Source organism: Salmo salar, unplaced genomic scaffold (genome assembly GCF_905237065.1).
Source record: "Salmo salar unplaced genomic scaffold, Ssal_v3.1, whole genome shotgun sequence".
Classification (NCBI taxonomy): domain Eukaryota; kingdom Metazoa; phylum Chordata; class Actinopteri; order Salmoniformes; family Salmonidae; genus Salmo; species Salmo salar.
In genome coordinates this window covers 281,355-294,686 of record NW_025550962.1, presented here as the reverse complement: position 1 = coordinate 294,686, position 13,332 = coordinate 281,355, and the positions used below count along the sequence as shown (strand labels likewise).

The window sequence follows — 13,332 nt, the reverse complement described above, 5'->3', positions numbered from 1 at the left end:
ATAGGGTGGGGTAGACAGTAGGACAGACCATATGGTGGGGTAGACAGTAGGACAGACATGGACAATGGGTGGGGTAGACAGTAGGACAGACCGTAGGGTGGGGTAGACAGTAGGACAGACCATAGGGTGGGGTATAAAGTAGGACAGACCATAGGGTGGGGTAGACAGTAGGACAGACCATAGGGTGGGGTAGACAGTAGGACAGACCATAGGGTGGGGTAGACAGTAGGACAGACATGGACATAGGGTGGGGTAGACAGTAGGACAGACATGGGACATAGGGTGGGGTAGACAGTAGGACAGACATGGACCATTGGGTGGGGTAGACAGTAGGACAGACATGGACCATAGGGTGGGGTAGACTGTAGGACAGACATGGACCATAGGGTGGGGTAGACAGTAGGACAGACCATAGGGTGGGGTAGACAGTAGGACAGACAAGGACCATTGGGTGGGGTAGACAGTAGGACAGACCATACGGTGGTGTAGACAGTAGGACAGACCATAGGGTGGGGTAGACAGTAGGACAGACATGGGCATAGGGTGGGGTAGACAGTAGGACAGACCATACGGTGGGGTAGACAGTAGGACAGACCATAGAGTGGGGTAGACAGTAGGACAGACATGGGCCATAGGGTGGGGTAGACAGTAGGACAGACCATAGGGTGGGGTTGACAGTAGGACAGACATGGACCATAGGGTGGGGTAGACAGTAGGACAGACCATAGGGTGGGGTAGACAGTAGGACAGACCATAGGGTGGGGTAGACAGTAGGACAGACCATAGGGTGGGGTAGACAGTAGGACAGACCATAGGGTGGGGTAGCCAGTAGGACAGACCATAGGGTGGGGTAGACAGTAGGACAGACATGGGCCATAGGGTGGGGTAGACAGTAGGACAGACATGGGACATAGGGTGGGGTAGACAGTAGGACAGACATGGACCATTGGGTGGGGTAGACAGTAGGACAGACATGGACCATAGGGTGGGGTAGACAGTAGGACAGACATGGTACATAGGGTGGGGTAGACAGTAGGACAGACCATAGGGTCGGGTAGACAGTAGGACAGACTTTGCCCATAGGGTGGGGTAGACAGTAGGACAGACCATAGGGTGGGGAAGACAGTAGGACAGACATGGACCATTGGGTGGGGTAGACAGTAGGACAGACCATAGGGGTGGGGTTGACAGTAGGACAGACATGGACCATAGGGTGGGGTAGACAGTAGGACAGACCATAGGGTGGGGTAGACAGCAGGACAGACCATAGGGTGGGGTAGACAGTAGGACAGACATGGACCATAGGGTGGGGTAGACAGTAGGACAGACCATAGGGTGGGGTTGACAGTAGGACAGACATGGAACATAGGGGTGGGGTAGACAGTAGGACAGACCATAGGGTGGGGTAGACAGTAGGACAGACATGGGCCATAGGGTGGGGTAGACAGTAGGACAGACCATAGGGTGGGTTAGACAGTAGGACAGACCATAGGGTGGGGGTAGACAGTAGGACAGACATGGACCATAGGGTGGGGTAGACAGTAGGACAGACCATAGGGTGGGGTAGACAGTAGGACAGACCATAGGGTGGGGTAGACAGTAGGACAGACCATAGGGTGGGGTAGACAGTAGGACAGACCATAGGGTGGGGTAGACAGTAGGACAGACATGGGCCATAGGGTGGGGTAGACAGTAGGACAGACATGACTCCGTTGGGTGAGATAGACAGTAGGACAGACATGGACCATAGGGTGGGGTAGACAGTAGGACAGACCATAGGGTCGGGTAGACAGTAGGACAGACTTGGCCCATAGGGTGGGGTAGACAGTAGGACAGACCATAGGGTGGGGTTGACAGTAGGACAGACATGGACCATAGGGTGGGGTAGACAGTAGGACAGACCATAGGGTGGGGTAGACAGTAGGTCAGATATGGAACATAGGGTGGGGTAGACAGTAGGACAGACCATATGGTGGGGTAGACAGTAGGACAGACATGGACAATGGGTGGGGTAGACAGTAGGACAGACCGTAAGGTGGGGTAGACAGTAGGACAGACCATAGGGTGGGGTATAAAGTAGGACAGACCATAGGGTGGGGTAGACAGTAGGACAGACCATAGGGTGGGGTAGACAGTAGGACAGACCATAGGGTGGGGTAGACAGTAGGACAGACATGGACATAGGGTGGGGTAGACAGTAGGACAGACATGGGACATAGGGTGGGGTAGACAGTAGGACAGACATGGACCATTGGGTGGGGTAGACAGTAGGACAGACATGGACCATAGGTTGGGGTAGACTGTAGGACAGACATGGACCATAGGGTGGGGTAGACAGTAGGACAGACCATAGGGTCGGGTAGACAGTAGGACAGACTTTGCCCATAGGGTGGGGTAGACAGTAGGACAGACCATAGGGTGGGGAAGACAGTAGGACAGACATGGACCCTTGGGTGGGGTAGACAGTAGGACAGACCATAGGGTGGGGTTGACAGTAGGACAGACATGGACCATAGGGTGGGGTAGACAGTAGGACAGACCATAGGGTGGGGTAGACAGCAGGACAGACCATAGGGTGGGGTAGACAGTAGGACAGACATGGACCATAGGGTGGGGTAGACAGTAGGACAGACCATAGGGTGGGGTTGACAGTAGGACAGACATGGGCCATAGGGTGGGGTAGACAGTAGGACAGACCATAGGGTGGGGTAGACAGTAGGACAGACCATAGGGTGGGGTAGACAGTAGGACAGACCATAGGGTGGGGTAGACAGTAGGACAGACATGGACCATAGGGTGGGGTAGACATTAGGACAGACATGGGCCATAGGGTGGGGTAGACAGTAGGACAGACATGGTCCATAGGGTGGGGTCGACAGTAAGACAGACCATAGGGTGGGGTAGACAGTAGGACAGACCATAGGGTGGTGTAGACAGTAGGACAGACCATAAGGTGGGGTAGACAGTAGGACAGACCATAGGGTGGGGTAGACTGTAGGACAGACATGGACCATAGGGTGGGGTAGACAGTAGGACAGACATGGAACATAGGGTGGGGTAGACAGTAGGACAGACCAGTACCATAGGGTGGGCGTAAGATAGTCATTTTGAGTAGCAGTTCAGACACTGACCTTCCCAAACCCTAAAGTCCTTGAAGGCCAGTTCAGACCCTGAGTGGTCCAGGAGCACCTCTCCGTTGTGGGTAAACATCATGGTGTGTTCGTTCAGATCAACCATACAGCCCACCACATCACCTGGAGCACACGACCTGCCGAAGTGCTCGTTACCCTGGTGCCACAGCTGGGCCTGGAACACACACACACACACACACACACACACACACACACACACACACACACACACACACACACACACACACACACACACACACACACACACACACACACACACACACACACACACACACACAGGTATATACAGTGTTTGTCACATGCGTCGATGAAAGGTGACCAAAACGCAGCGGGTAAAGTGCTCATCTTCTTCTTTTTATTATTTAATAAAGTGAACGCTTAAATGAAAACAATAAACCGACAATCAACAGTTCTGTAAGGTACACAGACTATACAGAAAACAACCACCCACAAAGACACAGGAAAAACAGGCTGCCTAAGTATGGCTTCCAATCAGAGACAACGAAAAACACCTGCCTCTGATTGGAAACCATACTCGGCCAAACACGGAAAAAGAAACATAGAAATAGAAAACTAGAACCAAAATCCCCTAGAACCAAAAAAAAACAAAACACACAAAACAAACACCCCCTGCCACGCCCTGGACCATACTACAATTACAAATGACCCCTTTACTAGTCAGGACGTGACAGTGTCTTCTGAAAGTATTCAGACCCCTTCCCTTTTCCCCCACATTTTGTTACATTACAGCCTTATTCTAAAATGTATTAAATAAATAAAAATCCTCCTCAATCTACACACAATACACCATAATAACAAAGTGAAAACAGGTTTTAAAAAAACAAAAAAACAGAAATACCTTATTTACATAAGTATTCAGACCCTTTGCTATGAGATTTGAAAATTAAGCTCAGGTGCATCCTGTTTCCATTGATCATCCTTGAGATGTTTCTACAACTTGATTGGATTCCACCTGTGGTAAATTTAATTGATTGGACATGATTTGGAAGGTACACACCTGTCTATATAAGATCCCACAGTTGACAGTGCATGTCAGAGCAAAAACCAAGCCATGAGGTCGAAGGAATTGTCCTTAGAGCTCCGAGGCAAGATTGTGTCGAGGCACAGATCTGGGGAAGGTTACCAAAAAAAGTCTGCAGCATTGAAGGTCCACAAGAACACAGTTGCCTTCATCATTTTTAAATGGAAGAAGTATGGAACCACCAAGCCAAACTGAGCAATTGGGGGAGAAGGGCCTTGGTCAGGGAGGTGACCAAGAAACCAATGGTCACTCTGACAGAGCTCCAGAGTTCCTCTGTTGAGATGGGAGAACCATCTTTGCAGCACTCCACCAATCAGACCTTTATGGTAGAGTGGTCAAACGATAACCAATCCTCAATAAAAAGCACATGACAGCCCCCTTGGAGTTTGCCAAAAGGCACCTAAAGGACTCTGACCATGAGAAACAAGATTCTCTGGTCTGATGAAGACAAGATTGAACTCTTTGGCCTGAATGCCAATCATCACGTCTGGAGGAAACCTGGCACCATCCCTACGGTGAAGCATGGTGTTGGCAGCATCATGCTGTAGGAATGTTTTTCAGTGGCAGGGACTGGGTGACTAGTCAGGATCGAGGGGAAGATGAACGGAGAAAAGTACAGAGAGATCCTTGATGAAAACCTGCTCCAGAGTGCTCAGGACCTCAGACTGGGGCGAAGGTTCACCTTCCAACAGGACAACGACCCTAAGCACACAGCCAAGACAATGCAGGAGTGGCTTCGGGACAAGTCTCTGAATGTCCTTGAGTGGCCCAGCCAGAACCCGGACTTGAACCCGATCTAACATCTCTGAAGAGACATGAAAATAGCTGTGCAGCGACGCTCCCCATCCAACCAGACAGAGCTTGAGAGGATCTGCAGAGAAGAATGGGAGAAACTCCCCAAATACAGGTGTGACAAGCTTGTAGCGTCATACCCAAGAAGACTCATGGCTGTAATCACTGCCAAAGGTGCTTCAACAAAGTTCTGAGTAAAGGCTCTGAATACTGATATAAAAATGCTATTTCTGTTTTTTATTTTTAATAAATGTGCTAGAATTAAAATAATTACTTTTTTTGCTTTGTCATTATGGGGTATTGTGTGTAGATTCATGAGGGGATAAAAAAATAAATATATATTTTAGAATAAGGCTGTAACATAACAAAATGTTGAAAATGTCAAGGGGTCTGAATACTTTCCGATTGGAAAGCATGTTTAAACACACACACACAGTCAACAAAGCATGTTTAAACACACACACACACACACACACACACACACACACACACACACACACACACACACACACACACACACACACACACACACACACACACACACACACACACACACACACACACACACACACACACACACACACACAGTCAACAAAGCATGTTTAAACACACACACACACACAGTCAACAAAGCATGTTTAAACACACACACACACATACACAACAAAGCATGTTTAAACACGCACACACACACACACACGCACACACACACACACACACAGTCAACAAAGCATGTTTAAACACACACACACACACACACACACACACACACACACACACACACACACACACACACACACACACACACACACACACACACACACACACACACACAGTCTACAAAGCATGTTTAAACACACACAGTCAACAAAGCATGTTTAAAACACACACACTCCACATCATCCTTGAATATTCTTCACATTGTTCTGCCTTTAAATGTTATCTAAAAAGGGATGACATTTGATGTTTTTCCTACAGATCTACATGTAACAGTGTAGGTTCCGTCCCCTAACTAACTAGCCATTTCACATCGGTTACATACACAACCTAAGATGTCTTGACCGCGTATGTCTTCACCCCACAGAGTGAATACGTGGTGGAAACACTTTTGTCAGCCATTACAGCTTGGAATCATTGTGAATAAGATTCGACCAACCTTTTCACAACTCTTAGGACGACATATAACCATTGTTTTGTAAAGAAAACATATATATTTAAAATGCTCAAGCTCAGTTAATTAGGTTGGGAATCACTGATGGACAACAATAATCAAATTTTGTCTCTGAATATCAAACAGATTTAAGGCAGGACTGAGGACTGGACCACTCAGGAACATCTCTTGGAAAAGTCTTTCTGGTGTGTCTTTGGTATTAACATTTGTGTCCTGCAGAATAATAAACCCCCAATCCAAGGGTTTTCAGAAGACTGAGGTTTTCGTCCAACTTTTTACCTGGGCTTTGATCCTTTAAAATTTTTATTTTTTATTTTTTTCATTCTGACAAACTCCCCAGTCTCTGCCGGACTTCAATTTGTTTGAAAATCAGAGACAAGGTTTTGAATATTGCTTGTCCACCAAAGATTCCCAAACAAATGTAATGAGCTTGAGCAATTTTTTTTAACAAAAACTATGGATATACTGAATGTTGGCTTAAGAACTGTGTAAAGTTGGTCCAGATGTCATACAGCTGTAATGGAAAAATGTGTTTCCACCAAGTACTAACTCTGGGGTGTGTAGATATAGGCAATGTATTATAAACAACATAGAGGAGTGACAGTCACGCTGCTATAGAAGAGTTCTAACATAGAGGAATGACAGTCAAGCTGCTATAGAAGAGTTATAACAGAGGAGTGACAGTCACGCTGCTATAGAAGAGTTCTAACATAGAGGAGTGACAGTCAAGCTGCTATAGAAGAGTTCTAACATAGAGGAGTGACAGTCAAGCTGCTATAGAAGAGTTCTAACAGAGAGGAGTGACAGTCACGCTGCTATAGAAGAGTTATAACATAGAGGAGTGACAGTCAAGCTGCTATAGTCACTCCATCATCATCATCATCATCATCAGTCATCACAACCCTACCCTCTCTCTCTGCACCCCTCCTTTCTCTGCCTCCCCCTCTCCCTCCCTCTGCCTCCCCCTCTCCCTCGCTCTCCCTCTCTGCACCCCCTCAATCTCTCTCTCCCTCTGCCTCTCCCTGTCTCCCTATCTCCCTCTCTCCCTCTCTGCACCCCTCCTCCCTCCCTCTGCCTCCTCCCTCTTTCTCTCTCTCGCTTTCCCTCTCTGCCCCCCCTCCCTCCCCTCCCCCTCTATGATTACACGGAGAGTCCTTGAATCCTCAATCAGCCAACGCATTCAGTCTATTTCCAGTCCCACAGTGTACTGGCTCCCCCCTCCACTCCGTCCCACACACACACTTCTTTGTAACCTCTCAGTGTCCTCTCACAGAGCAGAAATAGCTCCCCCCCCTCTCCCAAATGGCACCCTATTCCCTCTGTAGTGCACTACGTTTGACCAGGATCCATAGGGCTCTGATCAAAAGTAGTGCACTACATAGGGAATAGGGTGCCATTTGAATGGGCTTCTACACACAGTCACATTGGAAGATCTTTCTAGAGCCCAGTTCAATTGTGCATAAAGAGCATTTTTGTATCTCTAAATGATAAAACTATTGAGAAATACACTGAGCGGACAAATCATTAGGAACAGCTTCCTAATATTTGAGTTGCACCCGCCATTTGCCCTCAGAACAGCCTCGATTCGTCGGGTCATGGACTCTACAAGGTGTCAAAAAAGCGTTCCACAGGGGATGCTGGACCATGTTGACTCTAATACTTCCCACAGTTGTGTCCAGTTGGCTGGATGTCCTTTGGGTGGTGGACCATTCTGGATGCACACAGGAAACTGTTGAGTGTGAAAAACCCAGCAGCGCTGCAGTTCTTGACACCAACTGGTGCGCCTGGCACCTACTACCACACCCCGTTAAAAGGCACTTAAATATTTTGTCTTGCCCATTCACCCTCTGAATGGCACACATACACAATCCATGTCTCAATTGTCTCAAGGCTTAACAATCCTTCTTTAACCTGTCTCCTCCCCTTCATCTACACTGATTGAAGTGGATTTAACAAGTGACATCAATAAGGGATCATAGCGTTCACCTGGATTCACCTGGTCAGTCTAAGTCATTGAAAGAGTTCCTAATGTTTCGTCCACTCAGTGTTACTACGCTACTTTCCATTGACAACACCGTTTACTACGTTACACAAGCTGATGTTCTAACCATATCCACCAGGGGGAAGCACCCCTCTTTATAACCTCAGATTGGTGACGTTCGTATCACATTTTATAGTACTGTTGATTTAGGGGGGTCGCAGGACTTGGAACGCAAATGATCACTTAAATAGCAGCCAACCGTTGTAACTGTTGATATCCTACGGCGGGTCGGGATTCGTTGAAGTTAATTAAAAAGAAGAAACGTGGTTTATTCTCTTTTCTGTGACGGCAGCCTCCTGAAATGAACATCCAACATTCCAAAATATAGATATAAGCGCTCTACAAATTCACATCTAAACAACCAGTAGTCTTATTGTCAGAACCAGCTGTGTGGGGGGGAGAGAAAAAAAGAAAGAAAGAAAGAAAGAAAGAAAGAACGAGAGAGGAGAGAGAAAAGAGAGAGAGAAAGAGAGAGAAGAGAGAGAGAGATGAGAGTGAGAAAGAGAGAGAAGAGAGAAGAGAGGAGAGAGAATAGAGAGAGAGAGCGAGAGAGCGAGAGAGAGAAGAGAGGAGAAAGAGAGAATAGAGAGAGAAAGAAGAGAGAGAGAAGAGAGGAGAGGAAAGAGAGAAGAGAGTGTTCCCGTGTGGAACGTACATTTAAACAGTGCATTCAAGCCAAACGTTTTTCCTAAATTCATGATTTGACTGTCTAGTGACATGAGTGATTAACACTTATCAGAATGGCGACTTCAATCACAATGCAACACTTCAAGGTGTAGCTAACCAGCTCTCCTCTACCAGTGATGGACACATTACTTCCAGTTTCCATGTGGGTTTAATTTAGTTGTTAAGTTTCAACAGCAGGTACAACCAGTTTCCCCTCCTAATCAATATGAGTGATTTATTACCACTTGTCATAACAACAGGGATTTTTGGTGCTTATAAGGTGTTTATAAGGGCGCAGACATCAATTCAACGTCTAGTCTCAATAGAAATGTGTATGAGTTGTCAACGAACGTGAATTCAACAGGAGAATTCACCATGTCATTGGAACGAGGCTAAAGGTTGGGTGGGGGGGTGGAAAAAAAGACAAAACGACATATCGTTGACGGCTTCTTGCTAATCCAATCAGATGTCTTGGTTGAATAATGTGGAAACAACGTTGATTCAACCAGTTTGTGCCCAGTAGGTTGTTTTAAAAGGCATGTGATCACTGTTGTCGTTGTTGTTGTTGTTGTTGTTGTCGTTGTTATTGTTGTTGTTGTTGCACATACAGTGCATTTAGAAAGTATTCATACCCCTTGACTTATTCCGCATTTTGTTGTGTTACAGCCTGAATGAAAAATTAATTAAATAGATTTTTTTCTCATCAATTTCCACACAACACCCCATAATGACATCACAACACCCCATAATGACACCACAACACCCCATAATGACACCACAACACCATCGTAATGACATCACAAGGTCGGCGTCGCCGAACGAGTCCCCAAAAAAAACATGATGTGATTGATTTATTTTTGATTGTCACGTCCTGACCATATACTTAGGTTTTTTTGTATTATATTTGGTCAGGACGTGGCAGTTATGTTTGGTTATGGTATAGTGGGGTTGTGAGTGTTGGGGTAGGTTCTAGGTTAGGTATTTCTATGTGGAGTTTAGTGAGTGTATGTTTGTTTGGTTAATTGGGGTTGGGACTCTCAGTTGAAGGCAGGTGTTGTCTATCTGCCTTTGATTGAGAGTCCCATATAGTGGGGTGTGTTTGTTTGATTTTTGTGGGTAATTGTAATTTTGCACTGTGTTTCGTTTCACCTGTGAAACTGTCACCTTTCTCCTCTGCGTGTTTATTTTGTTTTGTCGTTTCCATCTAAAATAAAGATGATGTGGAACAGTCAACCTGCTGCGTATTGGTCATCGAGTGATTTCGACATATCTTCCGATGAGGGAGAATACGAGGAACGTGACAGAATTACCCACCGACAACGGACCAAGCAGCAGAGGAAGGAGCAGCACAAGGAGAGGCACCAGGAGAAAGGCTATCTGGAGTCATGGACTTGGGAGGAAATCCTGGACGGGAAAGGACCATGGACTCAAGCTGGGGATTATCGCCGCCCACAGTGGGAGATCGAGGCGGCGAGAGCTGAGAGGCGCTGGTATGAGGAGAGGGAGCGCAACGGACACGGGAGGCAGCCCCACAATTTTTTTGGGGGGGCACACGGGGAGATTGGCGGAGTCAGGTGGTAGACCTAAGCCAACTCCCCGTGCTTACCGGAAGCAGCGTGGTACTGGTAAGACACCGTGTTATGCCGTGGAGCGCACGGTGTCCCCAGTGCACGTTCAAAGCCCGGTGCGCTACATACCAGCCCCCGCAAGTGCCATGCGAGTGCAGGCATCGAGCCAGGGCGGATGGTGCCAGCTCAGCGCGTCTGGTCTCCAGTGCGCCTCCTCGGTCCAGGTTATCCTGCGCCGGCGTTGCGCACTGTGTCTCCAGAGCGCTGGGAGGGTCCAGTTCGCCCAATGCCTGCTCTCCGCCCGTGCCGGGCCAAAGTGGGCATTCAGCCTGGAGTGTGGGTAAAGAGTGTCCGTACCAGAACTCCAGTGCTCCCCCACAGCCCGGTTTATCCTGTGCCTCCTCCTCGGACCAGGCCTCCAGTGGGTCTCCCCATCCTGGTTCATCCTGTGCCACCTCCCAGGACCAGGCCTTCAGTGGGTCTCCCCATCCTGGTTCATCCTGTGCCACCTCCCAGGACCAGGCCTCCAGTGGGTCTCCCCATCCTGGTCCGTCCTGTGCCACCTCCTCGGACCAGGCCTCCAGTGGGTCTCCCCATCCTGGTTCATCCTGTGCCACCTCCCAGGACCAGGCCTTCAGTGGGTCTCCCCAGCCTGGTGAGTCCTGTGCCACCTCCCAGGACCAGGCCTTCAGTGGGTCTCCCCATCCTGGTTCATCCTGTGCCACCTCCCAGGACCAGGCCTCCAGTGGGTCTCCCCATCCTGGTCCGTCCTGTGCCACCTCCTCGGACCAGGCCTCCAGTGGGTCTCCCCATCCTGGTTCATCCTGTGCCACCTCCCAGGACCAGGCCTTCAGTGGGTCTCCCCAGCCTGGTGAGTCCTGTGCCACCTCCCAGGACCAGGCCTTCAGTGGGTCTCCCCATCCTGGTTCATCCTGTGCCACCTCCCAGGACCAGGCCTCCAGTGGGTCTCCCCATCCTGGTCCGTCCTGTGCCACCTCCTCGGACCAGGCCTCCAGTGGGTCTCCCCATCCTGGTTCATCCTGTGCCACCTCCCAGGACCAGGCCTTCAGTGGGTCTCCCCAGCCTGGTGAGTCCTGTGCCTGTGCCCAGGGCCAGGCATCCATCATGTCTCCCCAGCCTGGTGAATCCTGGGTCAGGGCCGTCGGAGGATCCGACACCGGGGTGCGGCCCAGAGGATCCGACACCGGGGTGCGGACCAGAGTATCCGACAACCTCTTGCGACCCGGGACTGAGGGGAGCTGCCTGTGACCCAGAACCGGGTGAGTCTGGTCACAATTCTAAAATAAAGTTGATTAACTATGACTGTGATGATTCTGCCTACAACCCAGAACCGAAGGAGTCTGCTTACAGCCTGGGACCGACGGAGTCGGCCCACGAACCAGAACCAAAGAAGTCTGCCTACTGTCCTAAGCCCAACAGGTCTGTCTACGGTCTGTTGGACAGCAGGCCAGAACCGGAGCCACCTCCAATAGAGGTGGGTTGGGGAGGGGGTGTAGCACTGTGCCGTCGTTGACGGCAGCCACCCTCCCTTCCCTCCCTTTAGTTAGGAGGTTAATTGTGTGTTGTTTTTTTTGTTTTGTTTTTTCTGTTGGTTTTGTGCATTCAGTGTATGCACCTTTAGGGGGTAATGTCACGTCCTGACCATATACTTAGGTTTTTTGTATTATATTTGGTCAGGACGTGGCAGTTATGTTTGGTTATGGTATAGTGGGGTTGTGAGTGTTGGGGTAGGTTCTAGGTTAGGTATTTCTATGTGGAGTTTAGTGAGTGTATGTTTGTTTGGTTAATTGGGGTTGGGACTCTCAGTTGAAGGCAGGTGTTGTCTATCTGCCTTTGATTGAGAGTCCCATATAGTGGGGTGTGTTTGTTTGATTTTTGTGGGTAATTGTAATTTTGCACTGTGTTTCGTTTCACCTGTGAAACTGTCACCTTTCTCCTCTGCGTGTTTATTTTGTTTTGTCGTTTCCATCTAAAATAAAGATGATGTGGAACAGTCAACCTGCTGCGTATTGGTCATCGAGTGATTTCGACATATCTTCCGATGAGGGAGAATACGAGGAACGTGACATTGATGATGTACCAGAAATCCCCAAATCGGGTTTCCCCTGACGACTGAGAGAATAACAGGCTGAAAAGCACGTCTATAACTCAACTAAAGACCATATATAGATTATCATGGAAACTATGCATGAACAAGTTCCTAGAAGTTGCCAAAAAGGAAATAGCAAAAGTTCCATAAAGTCTAGGAAGGATGAAAGGCCTTCTGGGTAAATACGGTGCTCTGACAGCACTGTGTACACATATGAAGGTCTCCACGTTGTAAACTTCTTCTACATGTTGAAACATTTCTTTTAATAAATCTCAATTAACCTCAATAAACATCAAATCAGTCAGATTTTTTTTTTGTGTTGGAATTTCTGACTCACCTTGAATCCGTCGAAGACGAAAGCGTGTTGGTCAGAGCCCAGCTCCTGGTCAGGTAGACAGCCAGGCCGCGCCCAGCCGACCCTCATCTCCCCGGACGTCAGCACCTCAAACTCAAAGTACCACTTCCCGGCGTTCACGCTGTACGTCTTCTCTGCTCGGAAGATACGAAACCGCTCAGCTGACATGTTACTGATGTCTGCTCTGGCTGCAGAAACAACAGGGCCAGACAACATGTTACTGATGTCTGCTCTGGCTGCTGAAACAACAGGGCCAGACAACATGTTACTGATGTCTGCTGAAACAACAGGGCCAGACAACATGTTACTGATGTCTGCTCTGGCTGCTGAAACAACAGGGCCAGACAACATGTTACTGATGTCTGCTCTGGCTGCTGAAACAACAGGACCAGACAACATGTTACTGATGTCTGCTGAAACAACAGGGCCAGACAA

The 13,332-nt window shown here is 48.4% G+C and overlaps 1 protein-coding gene across 1 annotated transcript; it reads right to left on the bottom strand.

Moving 5' to 3' along the window:
• Window positions 1–3,131: 3,131 nt before the first annotated feature.
• On the bottom strand, window positions 3,132–13,076 carry LOC106594656 (ryanodine receptor 2-like; the record flags this gene model as incomplete). Its single annotated transcript, XM_014186052.2, has 2 exons — window positions 12,880–13,076; window positions 3,132–3,306 (listed from the first exon to the last, which is right to left on the bottom strand). Coding segments are annotated over exons 1-2 (361 nt in total), but the record flags the coding sequence as incomplete, so codon positions are not given.
• Between the last annotated feature and the right edge of the window lie 256 nt (window positions 13,077–13,332).